Here is a 27,063-nt window from a genome sequence, read left to right as displayed (position 1 = left end):
CTTTGAAAAGGGTCAGTGATCAGATATCTTGACGTTTTTTGTTTTTTTTGGTTCACGGTGATATAAGGGCCAGAACAATAGTCCACTTGTGTCGGGTGTGAGGGTGTGCGTTACACTTTCTCGGGAGGAGCAGGGCAACGTTGCCCTTGTGATATTGCCCTCAGCTCCGTGGAGAAGCTGTGATTAGTCATGTGAAAAGTGAGAGGTGAGCTATGGGGTGTGGGCTACAGCTGCTCCCCAAGGAGAGGGGTGGGGGTGGTTATGAGGGACCCTCCACCCCCCCTTCCGTGAAAGTATAGGGTCAGCAGAACCCGCGTCGACATCCCAGCGCGCCTCATTAAAACACCTTGGTGTCTGACTGTGGAAATTCCACGCCAGCGCCGGGCCATCAGCACATAATGCATGTCTGTAATACCTCCCCTCCTCTGTCCGTGTTTCTGTGTCTGCTGCTTTCAGCATATTGGATTACTCATTCACGACCCCCCCACCACCCTCCCAAAATACACAAATACACACATGCATGCACCCACCACAAGGCCCACGCAGCTGCTTCACCTTTCACATCCAGATATGCCCAAACCTTTTGGAGAACGCGACTTTGTGTTTTTAATGTGCTTCACTGAGTAAAAACATCCTCGCGGCTTTTGTGTCTCCGGTCATGGAGAATGAGCCAATTAAAGATCTGATCTGCTCATATTAGAATGTGTCGGCGAGTTTATTACGTTCGTCTTGAATTGTTCCCCCCGCTTGTTAAGTACTCTGAAACAAAATATGAAACATGTGTCGGCTTGTTCCCTTGTCTGCAGTTTGCGTAGTTATATATTTAATCTCTCCGTTCGGCGTTGCAGGTCAAATGTATAATTCAAAAGCTTTGTGTCAGACGGCTTTACAAATGAACATTGTAACCTTTTAGGATGTTTTTTTTTTTTTTCCTCTTCTTCTTCTGCTTTTCATAGCAGAAATGTGATTTTTCCATGAACCTTTTTTCTTTTTAATCGAGGAGGCAGGTCTGTCATTGCCCTCAGCTATCCAATGCTCACTACTGTGTGTGTGCGCACGCACACACACACACACACAAACATGGCAGCGTGTCATCACTTTAGGGCAGACTTTTATCTTCCAATGTTTCCACAGTCATAAGGGTTGATATAGGTCTTGTACATGTTTCATACAGAATGTTGACTAACATTTCATGGCAAGTGCCATTAAAGAGACGGAGGAGTGATGGCATTAAATATGACAGCCCATTCAAGGTGATTCCATCTCTTTGGCAACATGTCCTCCCCGAGGCCAGACATGTATGCCAGCGAGACACTATAGGAATTTGTTTTGCGACAGACATTCTTCCACAGTCCACTGTCTGCATCCCGGTTCCATAGGTATCAGGATGCCCAGGGGCCCCTCCATTCATATCCTCCTGCTCGTCCCTTAAATAGTTTGCTCGTATTTCGCTGGTGAATGGCGGCATCCGTGATTCACGTCAATTCGCCCCACTCTAGTTGACATCGTAAAAAGACGAGGTGGACTCTGCGTCTCTCCGACCTCCTGCGGAAATTTCTGAGATGCAGTAAACATAAATAAAGTTATGCCTCTGAGTCCCCAAAGAGCTGCTCCTTTGGCGTCTGCTCAATCCCTGTCTCTCTCCCTGGATTAGGAGCTGTTTACTTAAAGAACAGGGAACCCTGCTCCTGTCCTTGGCCCGACCAACCCCCTCTGCCAACCGACCACAACTATCACACATAGAGACACACACACACACACACACACACACACACACACCGGCATTTACCGAGCAGGCTCAACCGCTTAATACAGTATGCTGGAAAATTATTAAATCGTAGTTGGATCTTGATGGATACATGGGGGGGAAAGCCACTTTCATCTAGTTGCATTTTAATTCACAGTAAAAACAGCGTCCTTTGCAAACTATTTCCCTTTGCGTCTGTTAAATTTCTCCACTTCACACCCCCCCCACCCCCCACCCCCAGAGCATCAGAACTATTTTGGGGTGGACGACAACCTGGGGCCAGTAGCGGTCAGCATCCGCAGGGAGAAGCTGGATGAGGGGAAGGAGAAAGAGGGAACACAGTACAACTACAGGGTCACCTTCAGAACCAGCCAGGTGAGTGCAGTTGGACTTATTGTTGGACAGAATTATTATTATTATTATTATTATTATTAATACTACTAATGCTACTACTAATAATAATAATACATTTTATTATAGCTGCTCAATCTGCCCTGTTTCAAAAAATGTAAAAATCATGATTATTGTCCTCAAATGACAGTTTTCCAAATCGTTTGTACATATCTTTTGTTTTGTATTGTTGTTTGGGGGGAGGGGGCTTGGACATGAATTAGGATGATAATAATAACGATGATAATAACAAATAATATTGTGTTTTATAACGCCTTTTATACACAGCAAAGTGCTTTACATTAAAGAAGGCCATCAAATAGTAACAGTCAAAGCAAAGTAAGCAAAATGCATTTACAAAGTAGAATAATAAAATAATTAAAAGAATGAGATGCATTAAAAACCTGGTGAGAATAAGATAACAAAAGTAGATATACAAAATTGCATTTAATAAATAGGGTCAATATTGTACTCATTTTCAGATTTGGGGTCATCAATTGAGATCATGAAGCATCAAGATTCCTCCTCAGCAAATTATTTTCTTATTTCAATGGAGGATGAAACCTTGCGAGATTTCCACCGCTTTCTGGAATAGAACACAAGCCCCAGCGGAGCAAAGGCTCAAAGAATAAAATTGCAGAGAAAATGCAAACCCTCTATTGTCCCCTGTGTGCGGATTCACATTTAGCAGCTCAGCGTCGCGCCGCAGCACAGAGCTCAGTCAGGCAAAGCAAGGGTCCAGAAATGTTTCGATTGGGCCCTCGGAACGGGCGAGGGGGGGATTTTTCCTCCATCCTCTGCTCCCAAATCCACCCCGAGCAGCACTAATGTGGGCAGTGATTTCTAGCCCATTATGACGCAGTCATGCAAACTCTGATTCAGTCTATGGGATAGTCAGTCAGCTGAGTCCGCCCAAAGTCCTGCACATGAAGAGAAGCTGATAGTCTCCACGAACCTGATCTTAATCACAAGCTTTTCAAGATCTCTTACACATGTGGAACAAATACGATGCGATTCATTCAAATTGGATTGATTCGAACAAAATAATCTTACAGGCCTTAACATCAACCATAATCTTACAGACCATAATCTTACCTTCAAATCATCCCCTGGAATGAGTGAGGCTGTAACGTCAACACTCTTTTTCGCAGTTCATTCCAATAACGGCTGAAAGCCTGTCTTACCCAGTGCAGTGATTGTAACAAAGAACGTTTTATAAGTAACCAATCCTCTGATCCTGTCATAATAATAATAATAATAATAATAATAATAATAATAATAATTTATTATTATTATAATTAGTTATTACCCTGATTAAAATTTCCTGGTCATTTTGAACGTAACCACAGTCCCATTAACTTGACAAAAAATAAAACATATTGATTGATGCTGGTTGGTCTCAGGCCCCTAAATAATTCAGGTGTGACAGATGCGCCAGGCGGGAAAATGTCACTGATATCAAATGCCATCCCTGGTTTGAAGCTCCGCTCCCCAGACGGAACACCGTATCTGGGTCATGTGAGGCTCTTGCAAGTAGCACACAGACATTGTTTTAACTCCCAGATCACTAGAAAGTCTATTTGCATGAACCGTAATATCATTTAGCCTCACCTCCTCCTCCTCCTCCTCCTCCTCCTCCTCCTCTGTCTGCTTCCATGACACTGTAATCGGCCTTTCGGAGTGCATCGCCGTCAAAGAGCCGTCGACTGCCTGTGCCCGCATTCGTGGTGCTTTGCCGAGGGAGTCGAAAATGGCGCTTATTTGTCTAAATTCCTTTGCAAGGGTTTGAATAAACCACACGGGTGGGGGTGGGGGGGGTTGTCCGTTGGAAGATGTCGGTGTTGACTTTTACTGGCACGTTGGTCTGAACTGTAAAGCGCTGCTTAACATTGGGTATTCACTTAGCCTGTCTCAATAATCTAGCAGGCAACTCCCTGGATGTTGGCTCCCACCGGAGCCAATAATGGAGCCATTGGCATCAATGGTATCCTTTAATGTTGATCCAAGATCGAATAATGAAACTGTTGTTCTGACAGTACACATTCTAATTTGGGGGGGTGGGGGCAACTGTTGTATGGCTCTGACCACAAAAAAAAAAAACAACGCAATTACTATAGGGGGAAGCTCTCATTGTCACAGGTCCATATCGGTGACTGGTTTACTCAGACGTTTGAGCAGGGCACGTTATAAACCTGTGTTATTTGGGCCCCGGCAGCTCACCACACTCCGTGGGGCCATCCTGGAGGACGCCGTTCCGTCCACGGCGAGGCACGGGACGGCGAGGGGGCTCCCCCTGAAGGAGGTGCTGGAGTACGTGGTCCCCGAGCTCAACATCCAGTGCCTGAGGCTGGCCCTCAACTCGCCCAAGGTCGCCGAGCAGCTGCTTAAGCTGGACGAGCAAGGGGTGAGTACCCGGGAAGAGAGAGAGAGGGAGAAGCCACGAGGCTCCGCGGGGGGTTTGTTCCGTTATTTTCTGCCGGTCGCGCGTGTCACCTATAGAAAAGCGTGAACGGCGGGTGCTTCCGTGCCATCCGTCGGACGCCTGTCAACACTTTTGAAGATGCTCACCAGCTCCCGGGCCGAGGTGAAGGCCACCAATATCACACCTAAATGGAATCAATATGAATTCAAGACTCACGGCGACCGTTATTGATTTATCTTTTATTTTTTATTTTTTAAACACCTTTTCTATCCAGAGAATGCACAGGAGACTTTGAGTGGTATACCGCTCTATATGCTTTTGTCATTCTTTTTTTCTTTTCATCTGGGAGCAGGTGATTTGGCATGGATGTATTTAGTATGAACGGCACAGGATGCATTATGAATAGCTGTCATTCTATTCGTCCATGTTTGTAGGTATAGCAGGTCGGGCTTCGGGGCGTGGTCTTCAGCCGTCCGATGAGTCGCCCGGTGAAAAAAAAAAAGATGGAAAGAGCAGCGGGAGGGTGGAAGTACTTGTCGAGCCATTAGAGGATCTGCTGCTCATTAATGTACCAGGCTTTCTACGCCATGATCTCATCCTTCCAATTGACAAGGGAGGTGATGGTTATGATGGGGTGTTTCAACAGCATCCCCCGTGTTACACATAAAAAGAAATGCACACGGAGAGACACTCTAAAGGAAGGGCAAGACGCTCTTGGAAACGAGTTAAAGCTGCCTCAAGCGAATTTTCCCATACCTCATGCGCTCTCATGACAAATGATTTTACATCTGCCTTCTGCGAACGCATCGATTGGGAAAACACTTATTGGTCTTCTGATTCGATGCCATTCGCAGGAATATCGCGCTTTGTACCGTAGCTTCAAAGTGTGAAGCCGTTGCACACTTTGCGAATGTAGTAAAAATCCCTGAAACTTCAAAACGCCGGTGGAAGCTCCTCTTTGCCGGCCGTGCGAACAGCTTCCTCAGTGTGTGAGAGTGTCTGTGGGTAGACGCTCAGATCTCACCTGAAATGTGAGACAAACGCTCAGATAAACAAATGGCGGGCATTTTTTATTCGTTTTTTTTACCGGCGACCGACTGTTTCAGGCCCCGCAATTCTTCAAACGACTGTTTTCCTTTACATACCAAACTGAAATCGTGCTGGTCGTCCCTGAGACATAGTTATTCTTACGTGCTCGCGGTTTGATCATATATTTATGAGGTCAAGCTCACCCGTGCTCTAATAATAAACTCCTTGGCCAAGTTGAACTTTCAGCGGCACTTAAACGCATTTGTATGAGAAAGCAACGTTTGTTGAAAGCTTCGGCGGGAGAGGGAGGGAGAGGGGGGGGGGAGAGAACATTCACAGCAGTATGGATCCTCCCACGCTCCTGTGTGCACGGCAAGCTGTTCCCCCCTGTCCTGGGAACCGCAGCCCCCCGCTGTGTCAGTCTCCTGGAGCCTCGTGAAAGCAGCGTTGCAGCAGTTAGGCTGTAACGCTTTCTCTCGGCGTAATAAGAGAACGCAACATATGCGGATGTCATTTCGACAGCGCCGTGCACGCCTGGAAAAGAAATTCGGCAACAATTTTTTTATTTTTTATTTTTTATTATTATTGCTCCTGTGATTTCTCACAATGACTGTTGTGAAAATCACGAGATCTCGCCAAAAAAAAAAAAAAAGGGCCGGGATGGAATAGTTTTTTTGTTTTTCAGTTTTTTTTTGGTCCCTATTAATGTTTGGGTGGGTTCTGATCTGATGGAATCAATGGACATTAATTTCACGCTCATTCCTGAAATCAGCGGAACAGGGGAAAAAGATCGAGATCAGTGCGATTCCGCTCCGCAGGTGGGAAGGATTAGTTCCAACCACCTGCTACCACTGATATTACAGAGCTTAATCAGCTCTCCCCAAAGTAATTTGGTTCCGTGGAACACAAGGATTAAGTCGCTGATATTGTGTGGATAGCGAGCTTGACATCCTTTGAATAGTACCGCATCAATTTTTTCATGTTCTTTGACCCTATAGATTTTGCTGCGTTGCCACAGAGCCTCCGCCCGTAGAGGTGGGGGGATTCCAGGTTCAGAAAAATAAATGTCCTGCCGTGTTTTTGCCGCAAGCCGCTGATCATCCACCTCATTAGCTGTACCTCTTGGGTTGAGGTAGTGAGTCTATCCAAACACTGGACACAAAAGACCGGGGATGACTTTTGCTTTCTGCAACAGGAAGGTCCACCTTATTACACAGAGGACCATAGACACACAGAGCAGAAAAGATCAAACTTTGAGGAATTGATTCCCGAAAAAGAGCCTCTTTTGCGTAATTTGCAAAATACTTTGGATAAAGCGTGGACGTCTCACGAGCGATAACACCCATCCTAACCCCGAGCAGTCACCTCAAATTCCACCACGGTATGTTATATGATAATATGATTTTTGTCAAAAAGGCAATTTTGGCAGCATTACAACGTATGATGACTCATCAAGGCAAGATAACGTAATCAGCGATTACTGCGCTGCATCCGCCGGGTGGGCTCTACTCTTCTATTCGATTCGAGCTGAGCATTAGAGCTGGGACGCCAAACTGAAACCGTGCAAAATAAATAAAGATCATTTTGAAGTGCAGTAAAGAGTTGTCTGTCAGAACCAAATTTAATTTAGCTCACAATTAAATGACAGACCACACCCTCACTGTACTGAACATTCAAAAGTTGTCATGGCCCCGATGGGATTTTAGGATTTTTTTTTAAATTTTTTTGCACGGCAGTTTGGATACCAGTCGAAGAAGTTATCAGTCCATATTGTTTTGAAAGAAATTAAAATAAAGTGTGTCAGGACAGCAGTCAAAAAAAAAAAAGGCTGTACTCTGCGTTGACCCCGCCCCGCAGAGAGATGCCACGGTGCTGTTGTGTACCCCACTTGGCTGCACCTCGCTCAGGTCCGTCTCCGAGCGCTCCGGAGGCTCCGTTGTCCCCCCCCCCCACCCCCCCCTCATTTAGTCTCTTTCCATTTCTTCGCTCTGTGCTTCTTTTAAGGGGGGGTTCAAGCAGCCTCTGGCAGTGGACAGGGTGAGAAAGTAGATGTTGAGGGAGAGCGATATGATGGAATGATGATGTTTTGTTTTGTTTTGGCAAACACCTTATTCCCAGCTGTTCAGCAAGAGGCACATTTTGGCACACGGCGGGCGGTGAGATGTTTGTTTGTTTGTTTGTTTGTTTGTTTGATTATGTATTTATTTATTTAGTTATGCTTTCCCTACCCTGCCCCCGGAGAAACCGGTTCCATTGTAAAATCGCAGCCGAGGAGCAGAGAGCGAACCACGTCTCGGGAATTATTTTAATTTGTCGCTTATTAGCGCTGACCTCTAAATTGAGTGGACACAGCCGGTCGGCGGGACTCACGCCGGTCGAAGCCGGTCCCGGGCTGCGACAGGCTGCTCTCACGGCGAGGTGTAATTGCGTTCCGGGAGCTGCTTTCAGCAAATCGGATTTGGATGTGCTTTAACGCATTCCTTCTCGACCAATGGTTGTCAGCTGGTCTGGCCTCTGGGAATCCAGATTTGTCCTTTTAGTCATTAAGTCAGATTTTAACCTTTACATCATAGAATTAACCCTGCAGGAATCCACAGTGCACGGTTGAAACAAGAAACTAAAAGTGCAACAAGGGCTAAGAACCTAATTAAATAATATAAAACCCCTTGAGACAATAGCAACTATAGTTTCCTGGGCTTCTAAATACCATTTTATTTTTTATTTTTTTTTAGTCAGCAGAGTAAAGTAAAATAAAATGCAAAGTGTCCCACGAGCCATGCGGACCCACCCAGGTGGACCCAGTTTTGGATCCTGAAATTCACCGCTGTAAATTAAATCCAACTTCGCCGAGCCAACCGAAAGCGTGGGGAAGCATTTCTATATTTCTTCCAGAATGTTTTAGAGCCATATTTGTGCTTAATGCCAGAGTTAATTATGACTTCATCACATCAACGTGCTCTTGAGGCAAGGTATTTAAGTCCAGTCAACGAGACAGGCGCTTTCCACAGCCCTGCTCAGCCCTTGTATGTATTTGTCCAGGGCTGTGTGTCTGTGTTTTTCAGGTGTCGTGTAACGGCTCCGCCGAAGGGCAGTGAGCTTGCCGTCCATTGGCCGATCTGTTGAGGGGCAACGGAGCGAGGGGTTAAGTGAGCTCATATAATGTAGGACAGAGGAGAAGACATCGCCCCCACATCACGCCGTTTCCACTGGGCGCGGTGCTATAATACACTGGAGCACTTGGTCACCGCTGGAGCCTAAGTACAGCGCCAGTCACCATGACAACCGTGTCAGAGGGACACTGGGAGCGGTTAACCTGTAAAGGAGAGGGAAAGAGACGTCGCCCCAGACAACTCAGATTTGTCTCAGTCCGAGGATTATTCCTTGCCTTCCACTCCTCGCCTAATCACCTTTCCCGCCTTGACGCGGTGACCACGGTGTCAAGAGGCGGTTTTCAGTTAAGAGAAAGAGCAACAGGTGGCGACAGTCTCTTCTTTTTTTCCAATTCGCTTCTCTCATCTGGCATCGGGGAGCTGTAAGCGGTAAAAAATTCATGACTTTCACAGGATAGAAAATCGACCCTGTCTGCGTTGTAAAATGACTCTCGCTGACGTGTTCCCATCCGAGGCAGTGGGAGCTCAGCTTCATTTTTAATTTTAATTTTTTCCTCTGTGTTGACGCGCTCTCTTCTTTTCAGAGAGCGACGCACTCATGATGCACTCAATCGGATGATTAATTCACCGCCTTTTGGGGAGGAAAAAAAAAAAAAAGAAAAATAAAGGAAATTACAGTTGCAAGACAAGGTGTGTTCTGTGAAGTACGCCGATCGTTTCCCGCGCTTAAGTCATACGTGGGCCAGCGCAGCGGGACTCAATGACAAAGTAACAGTCTTGTTTACATAAGTCTTCTTAAAAAGGATTTAAATGCCATTGATGGGAGCTTATATAGTATTTCCTCCATAATCCAAGGGTGATCCTGCCTATATATCTGTTAGTCGGACCCTGCTGGCGGCGGTGCAGCTGCACTTCACCGGCGGCTATTAGCCCAGGTTGATTTACGCTTTGACTCGAAGCTCTTGAGACTATATCCGTGCTCTGCAAAAAAAAACCAACAAAACAACGGGGGGATTCGGTCGACGGGTGAAGGGGTTATGAAAGCCCTGGCATGAGCTGTTGCCGGGTGAAAAATAGACTGTGTGTCTGTGTCTGTGTCTGTGTCTGTGTCTGTGTGTGTGTGTGTGTGTGTGTTATACTTCAGGTAACGTGTAGACCCCTCGATGCAAACGTCTCGAAGCGTCCAGTCATTTCACCTCGCTCTTCCGTTTCAATCCTCGCCCCACTTTGTCCGTCAGACCTCCTCACCGTAACGCGTGTGTGTGTGTGTGTGTGTGTGTGTGTGTGTGTGTGTGTGTGTGTGTGTGTGTGTGTGTGTGTGTGTGTGTGTGTGTGTGTGTGTGTGTGTGTGTGTGTGTGTGTGTGTGTGTGTGTGTGTGTGTCCAGCTGAGCTTCCAGCACAAGGTGGGCGTTCTGTACTGCAAGGCGGGCCAGAGTACGGAAGAAGAGATGTACAACAACGAGAGCGCCGGGCCGGCTCTGGACGAGTTCCTGGACCTGCTGGGCCAGAGAGTTCGCCTCAAAGGCTTCACCAAGTACAGAGCTCAGCTGGACAACAAGAGTAAGACACATACACACACACACACACACACACACACACACACACACACACACACACACACACACACACACGTACTGACGCGCTCCATCAGTCGCACCTCTGGGGCGAAATCAAATCCAGAGGGTTGACTCCAAATGCCTGAGGAGGGACTCTTCCTCTCTTAACCTGGAAGACCCAGCTCAGCAGTGGCTTTTGGAGTGGCCCCGCTGTCGCCGCCCTGACCGTGCGTTTCTCTTGTGCCGCAGCCGACTCCACGGGGAGCCACTCCCTCTACACCACCTACAAGGACTACGAGCTGATGTTCCACGTCTCTACCCTGCTGCCCTACACCCCCAACAACAGACAGCAGGTCAGTGGAGGCGCGCCGTCCAAACGGTGCTCCTTAACCGTGTGTAATAAGCCCCTCGACAGCTTCCTTTTTAGGATATCTTCAATTCCCCAGCTCCTGCCAATCTCCACCACCCCCCACCACCACCCTCCGAGAGGCTCATCCGCGGCAACGTAATGACCTATTGGATGAAACCATGATGTGTTTCCACAGCAACCGCTCCCCGCAGTCGCTTTTTTAATCAGCGCCTTCCCCAGAAATGGAATGGGGACTCTGTATTAAGACTGTCTCTGTGTCCGTCGGCAGCTAACAAGTGGGATTAATGGGATCCAGCGGTGAGCTGGCGGCTGAAGACCCCGCAAAGCCCCTGATTATCCAGGTTTCACTATCTTAGGCTTTACAACAATGAGGGTATGAAGGGGGAGCACTTTCTTTTTGTCTTTCCTGGGTTCAAGATTATATATATGTATGTATATATACTGTGTGTGTGTGTGTGTGTGTGTGTGTGTGTGTGTGTGTGTGTGTGTGTGTGTGTGTGTGTGTGTGTGTGTGTGTGTGTGTGTGTGTGTGTGTGTGTGTGTGTGTGTGTGTGTGTGTGTGTTTTTTTTATATATATATATATATATATATATATATATATATATATATATATATATATATATATATATATTTTTTTTTTTTTTATTATTATTTTTTTTTTATTATTATATATTTTTTTATTTAGGGGGGGGGCATTTTCTGCTCTACCTTTCGATATGTAAAAAAAAGTTTAAAAGCACTTGATGAGATTTTGTAAATTTAAATAAAATCTTTTTTTTTTTTTTTTTTTTTACAGCGCCACAGTTAATGGCGCAGGCTTTTCCTGCTTGACAAAGCAGAGGAAAGGGTCCGACGCAAAACCAAAATAAATACCAGGAGGGCAAATCCGTTCCCCTGCTTCCAAAGGTCACTGATTGGCAGGATTAAGGGATTTTTCTCTCGCTCTCTCTCTCTCTCTCTCTCTCTCTCTCCCCCTCTCTCTCTCTCTCTCTCTTTTTCATTTATCAATTCTTTCAAATTGTATTGAGTTGTCTGGGATTTTGTTTTGTGTTTCATTTTTTAATCCCCGGCAGTAATCTTCCAGCGAGCTCATCCCTCTCCGTCAAGTTTGCTACTGTACTCTCTTATCCTGTCTCTCTCCCGCTCGCCCGCCCCCCAACCCGCCAATTGGGTCAGCTGCATCTAAATCAACGCTGACCCAACCTGTGTGGGGTTTAAATGAGGTTTCTCTCTCCCATATACCAAGCCTTTCTTCTTTTTTCTTTTCAGCCTCTGGAAAAATGATGTTGGGGGTTTAAGAATTGATCAAAATAGACATTGTTGGCCAGAACTGAAAATTGCAGTTGCGCTGCTGCTAATAGTTTGGCGTGTCCCCTGATGAGCGCTGGTGCCGCATCGCTGAGAGATTTATTGATTTATTCATTTACTTTTAATCAATTTCACTCGTCTCCAGCTGTATTACTTGTTTTCGTTAGCTGTCGCTTTCCAAATGCTCTCAGAATGGTCTCTGTCGTTAAAGGTTTTGTCTCCGAGGCTTCAATACGTCGAGAGTTTGCCGCCATAATTGTTTACCCTGTAAACCTGATATACAGTATGATGTCATTTTGCCATGCCTATTTGCGCTGCGTCTTCATCCTCCCCTCTTTTTTTTGACTTTGTAGTTATTGCGGAAGAGGCATATCGGCAACGACATCGTCACCATCGTGTTCCAGGAGCCCGGGGCCCTTCCCTTCACCCCAAAGAACATCCGCTCCCATTTCCAGCACGTGTTTGTCATCGTTAAAGTCCACAATCCCTGCACTGATAATGTTTGCTACAGGTAAATCCAGCGAGCGTACACCCGTCGAGTCGGCCGATATCGGCGCCCGCGGGTCCCAGGCGGTCGGTCGGTGGTGCCCCTCTTTGAACCCGGCTGAGGGAACTGTTGAACCGCGCTCGCACCTTCCTCCAAACTCCTCTTTTGATGTGTCCTTCCCTCGTGCCGGATTGCCTTTAAGTAGTAATGGGAGTCTGCTAAATGATTTCACTGCTGCCTTTCATGACTTCATAGTAATGCCAGGGTATCACTCGGTTCTCTTGATCTTTTTAATGTTTTACAGTTATTATCTTCAGAGGCACCTTGCAATTATGACTTATGGCTCTCGACTCCGATTTTTTTTTTTTTTTTTTATAAGTCAAGATGACTCCTGTTAATAACATAGCATTTAATCAGTTCCAACAAAATGAGACGTTTCCTCCAGGCTCCTCTCGGTCTGTCTAAGAGAAAAGGATTGCCCCGAGAGCTATATAATTTAGGGCTCCCTTGAAACAGCTACTCAGTTCTACAATTCGCTCATTCACTTTATACTACACTTTCCAAAAGCACTATGATCATGCTGTGTGTGTGTGTGTGTGTGTGTGTGTGTGTGTGTGTGCGTGTGCGCCCGCCCCTCAGCGTGGCTGTATCCAGGTCTAAGGACGTACCCCCGTTCGGTCCCCCGATCCCCAAGAGCGTCACCTTCCCAAAGTCGGCCGTTTTCAGGGACTTCCTGCTGGCCAAGGTGATCAACGGCGAGAACGCGGCGCACAAGTCGGAGAAGTTCCGCGCCATGGCCACGCGCACGCGCCAGGAGTACCTGCGCGACCTCGCGGAGAACTTCGTCAGCACGGCCACCATGGACTCGGCCGTCAAGTTCAGCTTCATCACGCTCGGCGCCAAGAAGAAGGAGCGGGCGAAGCCGAGGAAGGACGCGCACCTGCTCAGCGTGGGCGCCGTGACGTGGAGCGCCCGCGCCCGCGACTTCGGGCAGTCCCTGGACGTGGACTGCCTGCTGGGCATCTCCAACGAGTTCATCGTGCTCATCGAGGAGGAGTCCAAGAACGTGGTGTTCAACTGCTCCTGCCGCGACGTCATCGGCTGGACATCCGGGATCATGAGCATCAAGGTCTTCTACGAGCGCGGCGAGTGCGTCATGCTCTCGGCGCACGACAACTGCGGCGAGGACATCAGGGAAATGGTCCAGAGGCTAGAGGTGAGCCCCGCCTGGTTTTCAACTTAGGTTGTTTCCGTCCTCCGTCGGAGATCACCTGCTCTTTTTCAGAGGCTTTGGCAGGAAAGAGTTCCTCGTTCGGTTTTTAGTTCCACTCCTCTGCGGTGAAGAGTTTGTTCGTTTTAGACCCGGGAAGCTCTCCTCGGTGAAAGCGGCGGCCGAGCAGCACCCTCAGCGGCCTGTTGAAATGTCCGGTAAAGCTCGCCCTCTGGCTTTTGGGAGACACGTCAAAGGCGCCAAGAACTGTGATCGCAGGGTTTGTGGTGTATTTGGCCGCAGGGATTACGCCGCATGTCGTCGTCGTGGTGGTTCTCTTAGGGCGGCTTTTTGCGGCGAGGTATCATTGGCCGTTTCGGTCGCTCCACCAAGGTTGGGCGATTTATCTTAGAGGCTGGGGAGGATTTTCCACACCCCCTTTCAGCCATTTTGACTTAGCTCCTTTTGTAATAAACACTCAAAACACGCCTTGAAATGTGAACGAGGCTTTTGTCGCAAGATGCTTTTGTGTGACAAAATGAGACGAAGCAGAAGATACCTGTTTTGACCGGTATTTCCTCTCACCCGCTCAAACTACCTTGAGTTATTTTCATAATTCGGTCGGTGGAGTCGCTCGCTTGGCTCAACGCTACGTGTCCCGTCGGACTTGTGCATTACAATTTCCTCCGTTTGCTTCCATTGTTGGCTTGCCCTTCTTTTTTTTTTTTTCTTCCCCCATTGTTATCTCTCCCTCTCCCCGCAACCCGGCAAGAGCATGATTTGTGGTGTTTACCCTAAAAAAAACCACCACCTTTTTCTGGCTCCCGCTCTTTTGTCCTGGCCTCCAGCCAGCTCAGCAGGTCCTCCCAGGCCTGTGCGGAGACAGCGATGTCCCCTGAATGGGAGTGTATTAGGTGTAATCAGCACAGTCCACGCAGGACTACGCCCCCGCCTCCCTTGATAGTTTTCTTTGGCTCATCACACAAGGCCAGTGTGTGTGTGTGTGTGTGTGCAGATCAGGGCTAACTTCACCGATTTGCGGGTTTTCCTGCCTTCGATTAGCATGAAGTATTATAGAGAGAAAAAAAACAAAACAACCAACACAGCATTTTTATACTGAAATGTGGCTTAGGCTGCACTGTGAGAGGAGGCTGATTTAATGAAGTAAAAGATTAGGCCTGACGTGATTTGGTCCATTCTCAAATTGCCAAATGTCTGGATGCAGGTTAAAAGGAGGAAAGCAGCTTAAACAGGACAACACAACCCAGTTTTGAGGGCAAGATGAGGAAACTTTTTTGGGGCACTTTTGGTGTGGCGGACTAAGAATAGAGAGGCTACGAGCTGTATTTCTTGGTTTAAATTGCTGAAGAACCGCTCACCTTGTCACTCCTCTCATTGCTGTCTCCCTGCAACGCCGACAGTCCTGCTGGTATTCGTCCCCGTTTCAAGCCTCTCCTTCCAACCTGCAACACGTGGCATTCATTAGCCTTCCTCTCTGTACGCTTTTTTTTCATCCTGGGCTCGTTCCCATCATTTGTTTGCTGGAACTTTTTATTCAGGCAACCTTTTTGTTTCCCGTGAGAATGTTGAAGCCGAAATCCAAGCTCTGGCTTAAGACTGGCCCAATTCCTCCGCACCGCAATCCAAAACAACTCACTTTTTAAACAGACACCGTTGGTCATGGCTGCTCTCTGAGGGCTTCCATCCAAATCGACGGTACTACACACCTGAACCATATTCCTGTTTGGGAATTGGGAATAGTTGAGGTAATTGTGTGTAGCGGTTTTTAAATATGGATCTATTTTTTACTTTTAAGGATTTGAATGGCTGCAATTGAGTATGCAGATTACCCAACGCTGGTTATCCTGTCAAAAAGCAGAGGAAAGCTGCATGAGTTTTAAGGATATTAAATGGGGGCACTCGGTGTCGACTACACTTACCGTCAGGAGGGACGGCGCCGTATATATTTGCATATATGATTAGCCAAAGGATATCGCTGCTGGCTGGATTTGTTAATCTCCTTTCACAGTAACTGTCCACTTACCAACAGAATTAGCAAGACAAGTTACACAAGATAAGCTCAGGATCTATATGGGCTGTCGAGCCGCGAACATCAAGTATTAATAAGTGTCTGGCTGTAACTTCCAGTAAAGAGCAGCGGGATGATCAGCGCGTGGGAGCCGGCCATCCCCGCCCGCATCCCGGGGGTGTCTTATCTACTCCTATCACATTTCATTGGGAGGAGTTACTGGCCGCAAGGCCTGTGATGTAACGTGAACCGGGACGGGACTGACCCAAAAGTGAGCGGATTTTCCGCTCTGAAATCTTCTCCTGCCGAAAGGCTCCGGCGTGGGGAGCAGGACCGCTTCGGCCTCGTGGTTCATATCCAGGTCCCCTTGCGTGCAGCTTGCACCGGGTGGGCCGGGTAAAAAAAAAAAAAAAAAAAAGGAAGCGAGCTCACGATGTCGCTCACCCTAATGTTACACATTTATTTGGGCCGGCGTAATTAGTGTGAAATCTAAATAAAATAACAAAACTGCCTGATGTTAACTGGGTCTTTGCTGAATGCAGCGTGCCTCGGTCCGTCTCAAAATGTTTCCTCCCTGTGGAAAATGTCTCTGTTTATCATTAGTTAGCGAGCCTTGACGTAAGTCGGCATCTTTTCGTTTTTTCTATTTTTTATTACAGAAAAAAGCTTCTGTCCTACTTTTTACAGTCTTGTTGGTCTGGGGTGCCATACCTTAGTTTTTAGGTACTATAACGATTCTCATTCGAGGAGTCTAAATAAATACGCATAGCAAATTTATCATTAGAAAATGTGCGGTGGTAACATAAAAGTAAAGTGAACAGTTTTACGTTGTTCACCTCTCAGTATGAGTCGGTGTCCTGTAACTGACATGAGGAAATGACACTGAGGAAGACGATACCATTGGCAATTTCCATACAAAGATTGCGATCCTGGCCGAGAAGAATAAGATAATACGAAAACACGATAATACGAGGCCTTCCACAATCATCCACTCTCCGTGGATGTCTTCCCTAAATGGATGTTCAGATGGCCTATCCGAGTGAAAACTTCATTTTGGGCTTTAGTGGTTTGGGTCACAGCTCACCTGACCCCATTGTTGGCTTGCCCCGTGGTGACACAAATTCCCCAGCAACGCTTATCGCACACCCACTGACATACAAGCCATCGCCCCATTATTATTATAACTTCAGAGACCACACATCTTTCATGTGCGATAACAAGTGTCCTGTTAGATTTAACCACTATGCGATTTGGACGCTCTGATGGAAATCTGGGCGCCTTCATTTCCTGGACGGACGGAGTAAAGAGCCAAAATTAGGTTATTTACAAAGCTCCTATTTAGGCCTAATTAATTCCATGACGAACGGCAGTTTGATTCTTGAATGGCAGCGTGGCCCCAAACCCATAAAATGTACCCTCTTTCCCAGGTAGCTCTGGACCTGAAGTCCAGAGACCTGTTCGACTGCGCTCGTCCAATTTCCCCCGGTCCCCTGTATATTTTATCCGGGACAACGGTTTAGATAGTTGATCATCTCACCAAAGTTTTTCCTCTGGTTGGATCAATCTGACATCTTTAACGGGAATAACCGATTGATTCCCAGGGTTTGAGACGGCACACAAAGAAATGCATGTTTTCTACGTGCAAAAGGAAACACACTACAGCCGTCACCTGGCGCTGTCGCTGTGCGATTAAGCCGTAGGCCTGTAATAGCTTTAACGTCGTCAACCAACAAGGTTTCACTGATGACCTCAGGGGGGGAGAAAGACTGTTGTGTTCCGCTCTGGCAATCAGAATGTCTCGGCGCATTTGACTGATTGTCTCACATAGTTAAAGTCTTGGAGTTTTTTAATTCCCTATCTAGCCGGGCTGCCTGGCCCGGGGAAAAACACAGGACTTAATACAGGTATTTGTTTCATTGTGGTTTAATGCCCCCCCCTGCTCTGCCGGCTCAGGTTTCTTTCAGTGTGAGAGACTTGCTGGGGTGTTGACAGGTCGTAGTTGGAGCTAATGTGTCCCTGAAACCAGCTGCTGCTCTGGTGGCGAATGGAGGCGGCCACCCTGGGGTTGACCTGAGACTAATCCGGCTGGGTTACTGCAGCCCTTTGGATATCGTTTGGGTTTCTTGTGATGAAAATATGCTGTTAGTCAGTGCAACTTAGATTGAGTCTTGTCCATGGTGGACGTTTAGTGGCTTGAAAAGGTTTGGTTTCGTGGTCTTTTGTCTGCGTCTCGCTGTCGAATGTTGGGATCTTGGTTTCTCATGTGGCCCACCCACACGCTGTGTGATGCAGTATGTGATTCGCTTCGGTGAAATTGCCTTCCGAGGCCAGTGCGTATTTATGCGTACTCACTGCATGTGTGTTAGTTTGTTACTTAGCCCTCGGAGCTAAATCTGTTTGAGCCCCAGGATGAACCCTTTTATTTACATCCATTTGAGAGGTTCTTGGGATTAGCAGAACAAACACACTAATGCAGCGCTGCTCGAGGGTAGGGCTTCATTCATTCTAATTGCATTCTCTCTCTCTTTCTCTCTCTGTCTCTCTCTCTCTCTCTCTCTCTCTCTCTCTCTCTCTCTCTCTCTCTCTCTCTCTCTCTCTGTGTGTGTGTGTGTGTGTGTGTGTGTGTGTGTGTGTGTGTGTGTGTGTGTGTGTGTGTGTGTGTGTGTGTGTGTGTGTGTGTGTGTGTGTGTGTGTGTGTGTGTGTGTGTGTGTGTGTGTGTGTGTGTGTGTGTGTGTGTGGGTGGGGGTGGTACTGCTCATTCTAAAATGTACAAACTCTACTCTTATTTGCTGCCATGAAAGTTTCCCAGTCTGCTGATGGACGAGCAGTTTTCCTAATTTGAAACTTCTTCTTCTTCTAGTAACTATCTTACTAAATGAAGTTTTGTAAAAGTTTATAAAAAAAAATGCATTAAAACTCATTGTGTAATGTTCCTTTGTTCTTTGGGACGATTTTTAAAGTACGAGTCTCGGTTTTTCCAGATTGTCACCCGGGGTTGCGAGACCTCGGAGATCACCCTGCGTCGGAACGGCCTGGGCCAGCTGGGCTTCCACGTCAACTTCGAGGGCATCGTGGCCGACGTGGAGCCCTTCGGTTTCGCCTGGAAGGCGGGCCTGAGGCAGGGCAGCCGCCTGGTGGAGATCTGCAAGGTGGCGGTCGCCACCCTCACCCACGAACAGATGATCGACCTACTTCGAACCTCCATCACCGTCAAAGTGGTCATCATCCAGCCGCACGAGGACGGCACCCCGCGCAGGTAGCGGCTCTCGCGTCTGTTTTCTCATTCTAACCATACTAACCTCTTTGTTTTCCAACATGAGAGAGAAGTCCTGTAGCCTGCGGTGGGTCAGCAAGAAGGTCGTCGGTTCAAAGCCGACCGGGGCCCTCTCTGTTTGGAGCCCGTATCTCGTCCATGTGGGTTTTGAGGTCAATATGTTCCTTCCACCCAAAAGACATGGCACGTACACACTCCTGTCATTGCCCTTGAGCAGGGCATTGGCCTCAGGGTTGATCCAAGAGTACCAGAGTATGGTGCTCCACGGCACCTAGACACAAAGGATGTGTAGTATGTAGACAAATGGCCAAAAATAAAGAACAGAAATAGCCAAATATATAAAATATTCAGAATATACAAGTGCGACTATATGCACAGGAACGATTGCAGAGATATAAGGTATCAGTTATTCTGTAAAACTGTTTTTACAATGTTATTACAGTGTTATTTCAACATATTGCACAAAGTTATTATTCTTAGTATTAAGTCATTTCTTTCTCGACAATGGAAATATGTAGTTGTGGGGGGGGTTGCCTCTTTTTGTTCTCACAATTTTTTGCTAAATTACCTCCCATTTGCCGCCAGGGCTTAATGTAGAAGACGAGTCGCCCGGAGAAGTGCTTGCATATTAGCTTTATTTAATTTTTTACAGCGAGGTTGATGCTGCACTCATTAAAGGCTCTTTTTAATTTCTCTGGAGAGGGCAGTCTTTTTGTATTGGCGCGTCTGCGTCTGAAGGGTTTGGGCGGACGCGGACAATTCAGCGTTTTCTCCGCTAATGATAATGAGAAGAAGGCTCACGCCTGCCTCTTTCCTTTTTCTCCCCTCGCTCGCCTTTATCTTGTATTTCTGCAATTAGAACATGGAAATTGTTTTGCCTCTGAGAGAGAGGGGGAGAGGGAGGGGGAGAGAGGGAGGGGGGGGGAGGGAGGGGGAGAGAGAGAGAGGGAGGGGGAGAGAGAGGGGGAGAGAGGGAGGGGGAGGGAGAGAGAGAGAGAGGGGGAGAGAGAGAGAGGGGGAGAGGGAGAGAGGCTGTGGTAGGCTCCAATGGAAGCATATCAGTATCTCCTTGACAAGACAAGATTTTTATATGTTTTTACATGAACGCGTCATACCGCAGAATTAAACACATCCAATCATATTACAAATTTTTACGCGTGTTGACTCGGCAAACAAAAGAATCTTCTTCTTCTTCTTTCGGTAAATCTGGATTTCGCTGGCATTATTGCTCATGTGTACAATGAATTAGCAATTTAGGAATTTGAGTCGAATTTGCCAGCGAGGTTAGGTGAGAACATAACCCGCCTTTGATCCTTTCACGCGACCTCGTGATGATGCGCGGCGGTACGGTGGCAGTCCAGAGTCCAGGGGAGCCGTCCAGCAACAAGCGCCTTCCAAAACCCCAATTTGTCTCGGGCAAACAAACGCTTCCATCTCCAAGAACTGCGATTACAAAAATGAAAGCTTTCCGCGGTCCGATCCCCTGGCCGCGCTCCCGTGCTTGTGTTGGCCGTGTGCGCGGCGGGACCGACACCACAGGAACTAGGGGGAGCCAACGGAGGATGCTTTTGGGGGGAAAAAAGGCCGCGCCGCCCTCCACTAAGTGTGCATGACGTCATCCTGTATGTTCAAAGGTCTGGTTGAGGCTGCCCGGCCCGGCCTGATGTTTGCCAACAGATGTGTTGGGCAGATTAGCAGAAGTTACGGCACCGGCAGCCATCCTGGAATCCGACGCCAGTTCGAAGCCCAACTTGGGCATTTCTCCCTCCGCGCCGAGACGCATGCAGCCAACGCGGTGGGATAAGATGCAGAGGAGGGTCCTTCAGTAGGTTAGAGGTCGGGAGAGGAATCTGAAGGGCCCTCCAATCGGTTGGCCGCCGGCTCTTTTGAGTTGCTCAAGTGTCGCGGTCGTCAACGGGCGCTCCAGCCCTCCCCTCCGCCGCCCCCGCGCTATTATCTCAACGGAAAGGAATTCGGCGGGGGGGCCCAGCGGGCGGCAACGGTCTGCCGTGTCCAGAAAGAGACCGAGCCAGTCTCACAACAATGAACAGTCCCATGACCTCCAGACAATAGAGTTTCAGTTTCAAACGACACATTTTTATGTTTCAGGGAGAAAAGAAGAGCACGCCATGCACCCAACACGACACTGACAGGAAAGCCATCGTCATGCGTCTGCTGTCTCTGCTCATACCCTTGTCTTTTTTTTTTTTTTTTTTTTTTTAATATTGGACGTGATTTGGCCTCAGAGCCACTCAAAGCTTCAAGCTCCTAGCGCCTCACAGGGGTTTGCTCCGGTGCGTCCCGGTCTGAGCGACGTACGGCGCTGATAGATGACATTAGTCTGGCCGAGCGCTTTGTTTGTTTATTTTTTTGTTTGTTTGGTTATTTATTTATTTATTTGTTTGTTTGTTTGGTTATTTATTTATTTCCTTGTTTATTTATTACTCTGGAAGCAGGATGTGTTTCTAACCCGGCGCTGTACCGGGGGCTTTTCCCGTCGTCACTCAAGGAAGCTTTAAACAAGCTCAGGCTGTTCAGCTGAAGCCCTGGACAGCAGCGGTTGGAGCAGGCCGTAATAAAGAAGGAATGCTCTTCCAGATGAGAATGTTCCGTTTGGGGAACGGCAGCAGTTTGGCTCTCGCTCAACGTCGCTTTGTGTGTAGAGTTTAGTTCTGGTGAACTCGCCGCAGCTTGTACACGTATAGTATGATAACAATGCTCGTGGATACTGTATGTCCAGTATATTAGTAAGCCTGTATGGAGAGGGTGGACTTGTATCGAGGGGGTTTCCGCATTTTTGATTGAACAAGTTGTGCACGTGCTGAATTTAGACGGGTTCAACCCAGCGCCACACACTCCTGTTTGCGATGAGTATTGGCTGTGACATTTAAATGGCGAAGTGGTGACCTTTACCTTGAAGCGCTCGCTCCTGTCGTCATGGATTTTGCTGCGGGCCGAAGTTGAGTCATGATTCTTACTTCCGCAGCAACACCTCGAGAGAGGGAGGGGGGGAGAGAGGGAGACAGGTTTTTTCCCCCGAGAGAGCAGTTTATTCTCCTCCATCACTCCACCATCGACACCCTGCCTCCATTTTCAGAACTCTTCTTCTTCAGATGTGGGCAGGGTGGCCACTGCAGGGGACTCTGGAGTGGGTTTTTTTTTTGTTTTGTTTTGTTTTGTTTTTCCTCTATATGCTTCTCTGTGGCCTCATTAAAGATGCTTTTTTTTTTTCACAAGTGCCTCCGAAAGACTGGTCGGGGTCACAACCCCTCTGTCTGGAGTGTGGGAATGGATTAGCATCTCTCTCCCTTGCTGGTTCCGTCATTAGAGTGACAGGTCTCCGCCTGAGGTCCCCGGTCCCGTCGTAACACTTCTTTATTGTAATTTACTACAAGCCCAGGGCTGGAGGAGCGGCCTTATTCTGCATCATTTTGACCGTCCCCAGACGGTGATGAAGTCCAAACTGCTAAAAATAGTATCCGTCTTCGTTTTCTGCTTCTCTGCCTCTAAATGTGGTGCTGGCCTCACGTTTTGGATGCCGTCTTTCGCCGTGTGATTGCAAAAACGACAGTGTTTAGCCTTCCTCCTGAGCCAAGTCCGAGGACTGACTGTGCGCTGATCTCTGACAGTTCTGGGCGTGGTCTCGAGTCCACAGAGCAGCTCCGGTTTACCTGCTGACCAAACACCCATTTCCTCTCCACAATGGGCGCCCGAGCGTTCCTATACACGGCAAACAGGAGGAACGGGCCACTTTTCTCCTCTATTTCCGCTTTCGGGCAAACACGCGGACATCGCTCACCTTCTGATTGCATAACTGAAAAACGAAAAACATAAACCCTTCTTTTGGGGGGGTTCTCGTGCAATAAGCACGGCCAGGGATGGTAGCCTGGACCTTTTCTGTTGACAAGCTGTTTGCTGTGATTAACCTATTCGGAGAGTAAACGCGCATGGCAACCTAGCCTAGAGGGATGAACACACACACACACACAGTTAATCTAGGTAATGAGTGGGATAGCAGCCCCGTGAAAAACTACAGCCAATACTGTGAAGTATTTAGCACTGATGCAAACCTATTTTGATGTACCCCGTCAAGTATAGAAATATAGAAGAGGTGTAAAAACTCACTATCACGGAGGCTGTCATAGGCTTGAATCCATAGTTTGCAATTAATCACTGAATTTTTGAGTAATTTAATTATTGGCCACCAGATGCTTTGTATAATATGTCGAAATTGTATTAATAATATACCCCGCCTCTGTGTTAAATTTCAGCTAAATTAAACCTCATCAGGAGTCGTGTGTTCCCACAATCCAGGATTGTGGGAAGATCGCGTTTCAACTCGGCCCTTTGTGTATGTGCCGCTGTTGTCTACAGCGGTGATTTCTTTGGCACCGGTACTGTTGCTTTAACGGAGAGTTTGCTTTTGCAACCCCAAGAAGCCACAAGAGGCAGGACGGTTGCTCAGAAGGACTAATGTGATTAAAATATATACGTAAGCTTTTTTCCTTTTCAAATTAAAAACATGCGGTTGGCTGTTGCCGGTGTTGGCTTGGACAGCCTCACTAATATATTAAGTTACTCAACCCTTCATCGTATCGGATCTCACACGCACAGGGAGCCTCGCCTTATTTTTACTTCTCTGATCTTTTAATGTAACTCCTTGCCCTGGCCATTGGCTCCATACATCACGCCGGCGATGCATGACATTGTGCGTGCAGTATTAATGGGAGTGCTATGATACGGAGCGTGCAGAGGAGGCTCGCCGAAGTCCCTCCATCACGGATGAGACCGACGTGGCCTTGACATCCACCAGATGTTGGCGAAGGGTGCAATGGAGGAAGCGAGGGATGATGGTAACACCCACTGCTCGTCCCGTCGGAGGCCAGCTGTAAACAGCTCAGCCACCCGTGGCCCAGTTTGATGAAAGGGTCTCTCTGAGAGGGGATTAGGGTTAGCCCCCCCCCACCCCAAACCACAGCTCTTCGCAATCACCCGGTCCGCCCCTCTCCCACCGCATATGTACGGGCCACAGACGAGTATACAAAGCGCCCCCCCCCTCTCTTTTCGTCACCAACACCACACCACACCACGCTCCGCAGTGGATCATGGAAACTGGGCGAGTGTAATCATAGAGCTCACGCTTGAGATGTTTGAGCAGAGCTCGCAGAACACCCAGGCTGCTTACCGCTGACCCACCACCACCCGGGGGCCAACCTCCTCTTCCCCAATATACAGTACACGCCAGCCTTTACCCCAGCTCGGAGATTAACGTTGCATGAAATGGCATCTTGCGCTCCGTCTGGGGCCGGGGATCTTTAGCGTTGTTAACGGTAATGGGATGGAGATGGAGCTACTCAGCCCAGGGTGGGAGCTCAACGTCGGCCTCAGATCTCAGGCTCCCGAGGTATTCAACTCCGACGCATGTTCCTCTCACAAAAAAAAGTAAAGAAGAGTCGGATTTGGCCCCAGGTGTATCAGAGATTGGCAGTCTTATAGATATATAGATACTTACTTTACTGATCCCCAGAGGGAAATTCCAACGTCCCAGCAACTCACATCAAAACAATAGGCAGCAATAATAACAACCATCGACCTATAAAGGCAGGATCTCTGTCTGTCTGTATGCACTGTATGGAGTATGTATGGATGAATGTCCTTTAATTATCCTAAAACCGATCATCCGATCTACTTCACACTTAACAGTTGTGTTGCTATGACCCAAGGACCTGCAGTGTCGAATTTGGTGTAATTTGGACACATATAATATGAATACATTTTCAATGAACAGCGATCGGGTGGGGCTTCAGGGCTCTGCGGCTGAGTCAGGAAGAGTGTCTTTACCCGGTGTTTGACTTTAACCGCCGGCTTCATCTTCCACCGTTGAACACAGGACTAAATCATTAAAATTTTGTTAAACCGTTCCATTAACATGTCTTCAAAAGCCTTACATTTTGAACGGGCATGCAATAGTGGAATAAAATATTAAATCAAATTATGAAAAAGCAATATCGCAATATATCTGAAAAAAGTGAAATACAATCAAAAATTCACAGTTAACTCTATAAAACACAATGAAAATAACAATAAAAATATTGCAGGATAATGAAACAAGAATTCAGAACATTTAAAGCGCTATAAACCTATTAAGTACTGACTAGGTATTTAAGCGGTAAAAACATACTGAAGAATAAACCTTGAAACAAAATCAACAGTATAAAAAAAAAGTACAAAGTAAACATACACCTCTGAAAATACACACACATCAAGCTGGCGGTTATACAAGTGTTTTTTAATTTTATTTTATTTAATATGATTTCCTCCGGGAGGCTCTATGGAGCTCCCAGAGACAACCACATTGAACTCTCAAGGGGATACTACCATAGTTTTGGCCTTTTGTCTATCTTACCCAGATTCAGACGAGAAGGTCGATACCAATTTAGGACGTTTCCCAAATAACTCCACTCGTCCTTATAACTCAACTGTACACGATATTGTAAACCCTGAATAAATGCAGTAAAGTGTGTAAACTGTATTTATTGTGGTGCTGTATGCTGTTTGTATTAAACAAAGGCTAATTTCACACTCTCCGCTCAACTCCTCCCAAACCATACTAAGATTTTCGGTCTCTTGACCCCAGGTGCTTTTCTGATGTCACTAGGGGCTGCTCCGAGCTCTACCGAATACCCATGGTGGAGTATAAGGTGGACAGCGAGGGGACGCCCTGCGAGTACAAGACGCCCTTCAGGAGGAACACCACCTGGCACCGGGTGCCCACGCCCGCCGGCCAGCAGCTCTCCAGGAGCTCGCCCACGCAGGGGCCCGATCGCATGCAGTGTCAGCAGCTGCTCCAGCAGCACCAGGCGGCCATCCCAAGAAGCACCTCGTTTGACAGGAAGCTGCCGGACGTGCCCAGGTAGCCCCGCTTCGCCTGCCCCTTCCATCTCACCCCTGGAGTTAAAAAAAAAAACACAAAAAAAGCAACGAACATTGAAACTGAGGGAAGTTTTCTGCCGTCTCTGATGTTGACCTTAAACGTGGGATTCTCTTCTCTTCCGAAGTGACACCACAAAGCTTAGTTCAGCTTTTAATTATTGTGAACCAAACCTTCCGTTCCAGGTTTTCTATGTTATAGGATAGGCTCGCTATTCTTCAACCCGGGCCTTATTGAAGTGTTTTTTTCAGTTCATAGCGCAACCTCGCTGAACTCCTTTTAACCAAATGTACAAATGTACCCCTCTGCTTCTGCTGCAGCTTCTCACTGTGCTTAAATGCAGTCCAATGGGACAAACGCAAGGAAACCGACCAGAATGCCGAAAAAATAGCTTCCCATTTATTCCAAGAAGAAGAGAGGCGGTGTCCAGTGGTGTTTAAAACGTTTGAAAAGATGTCAAATTCAGACTTGACATCTTTTCAAACGTTTTATTATTTTTTATTTATAAGTATATACATTTTTTACGATTTTTTTTATTTTTTTATTACTATATATAATCTTAACGGAACATTTGAGCTTGGTGAATAGGCTGTAATATCTTACTTGTGTCTCCAGAGAGGACCCAGGCGTTGTTTTATGTATCATGGAGACCGCCCTTTCCATTGAGCTGTGTAAAGCAGTAATTTGTCCGTTCTAATGAAACCCTTGCAGCCATGATAACCTTTCCAGTGTGTCATGCTACCTCCACCCCCCAAAGCCCCCACCGCCCCCCTCACACACACAGCGCTGCCTGCTCCGGCCATATCAACATAATGGCTGCCTCCACTCCCTAATCAGAGCCACTGGCACCGGTGGCAAGCAATTCTGTCTTCCTCAGCCCCCCCCCCCCCCCTCGCTCCCAGGCTCCGTCCTCTCCTTTCCTCTCCCCCTGCGCTCAAGCCAGTAGGAGGTGACAGAGGAAATGACACGGCCAAGCTCATCTTGGCCAATTACTGCAGAAACAAAGGCATAGCGCTTCCCTGGACAAAGATGAGAGAGAGAGAGAGAGAGAGAGAGAGAGAGAGAGAGAGAGAGAGAGAGAGAGAGAGAGAGAGAGAGAGAGAGAGAGAGAGAGAGAGAGAGAGAGAGAGAGAGAGAGAGAGAGAGAGAGAGAGAGAGAGAGAGAGAGAGAGAGAGAGAGAGAGGAGAGAGAGAGAG

The 27,063-nt window shown here is 47.4% G+C and overlaps 1 protein-coding gene across 1 annotated transcript in view; it reads left to right on the top strand.

The window, feature by feature from the left end:
• The window catches only part of LOC307242701 (signal-induced proliferation-associated 1-like protein 2), an 82,176-nt gene that overhangs the window by 34,455 nt on the left and 20,658 nt on the right, over positions 1–27,063 (top strand). Inside the window, exons 3-10 of the mRNA XM_080017246.1 lie at positions 1,989–2,122; positions 4,353–4,541; positions 10,085–10,259; positions 10,505–10,608; positions 12,288–12,445; positions 13,061–13,637; positions 18,643–18,917; positions 25,594–25,848. Of these exons, the coding sequence (XP_079873372.1) occupies positions 1,989–2,122; positions 4,353–4,541; positions 10,085–10,259; positions 10,505–10,608; positions 12,288–12,445; positions 13,061–13,637; positions 18,643–18,917; positions 25,594–25,848 (1,867 nt within the window). The remainder of the gene's footprint in view (positions 1–1,988; positions 2,123–4,352; positions 4,542–10,084; positions 10,260–10,504; positions 10,609–12,287; positions 12,446–13,060; positions 13,638–18,642; positions 18,918–25,593; positions 25,849–27,063) is intronic.

This window comes from Zeus faber (genome assembly GCF_960531495.2).
Source record: "Zeus faber genome assembly, chromosome: 16".
NCBI classification, from domain to species: domain Eukaryota; kingdom Metazoa; phylum Chordata; class Actinopteri; order Zeiformes; family Zeidae; genus Zeus; species Zeus faber.
The sequence above is the reverse complement of the archived record's forward strand: the minus strand, read 5'-3'. Positions and strand labels throughout refer to the sequence as shown.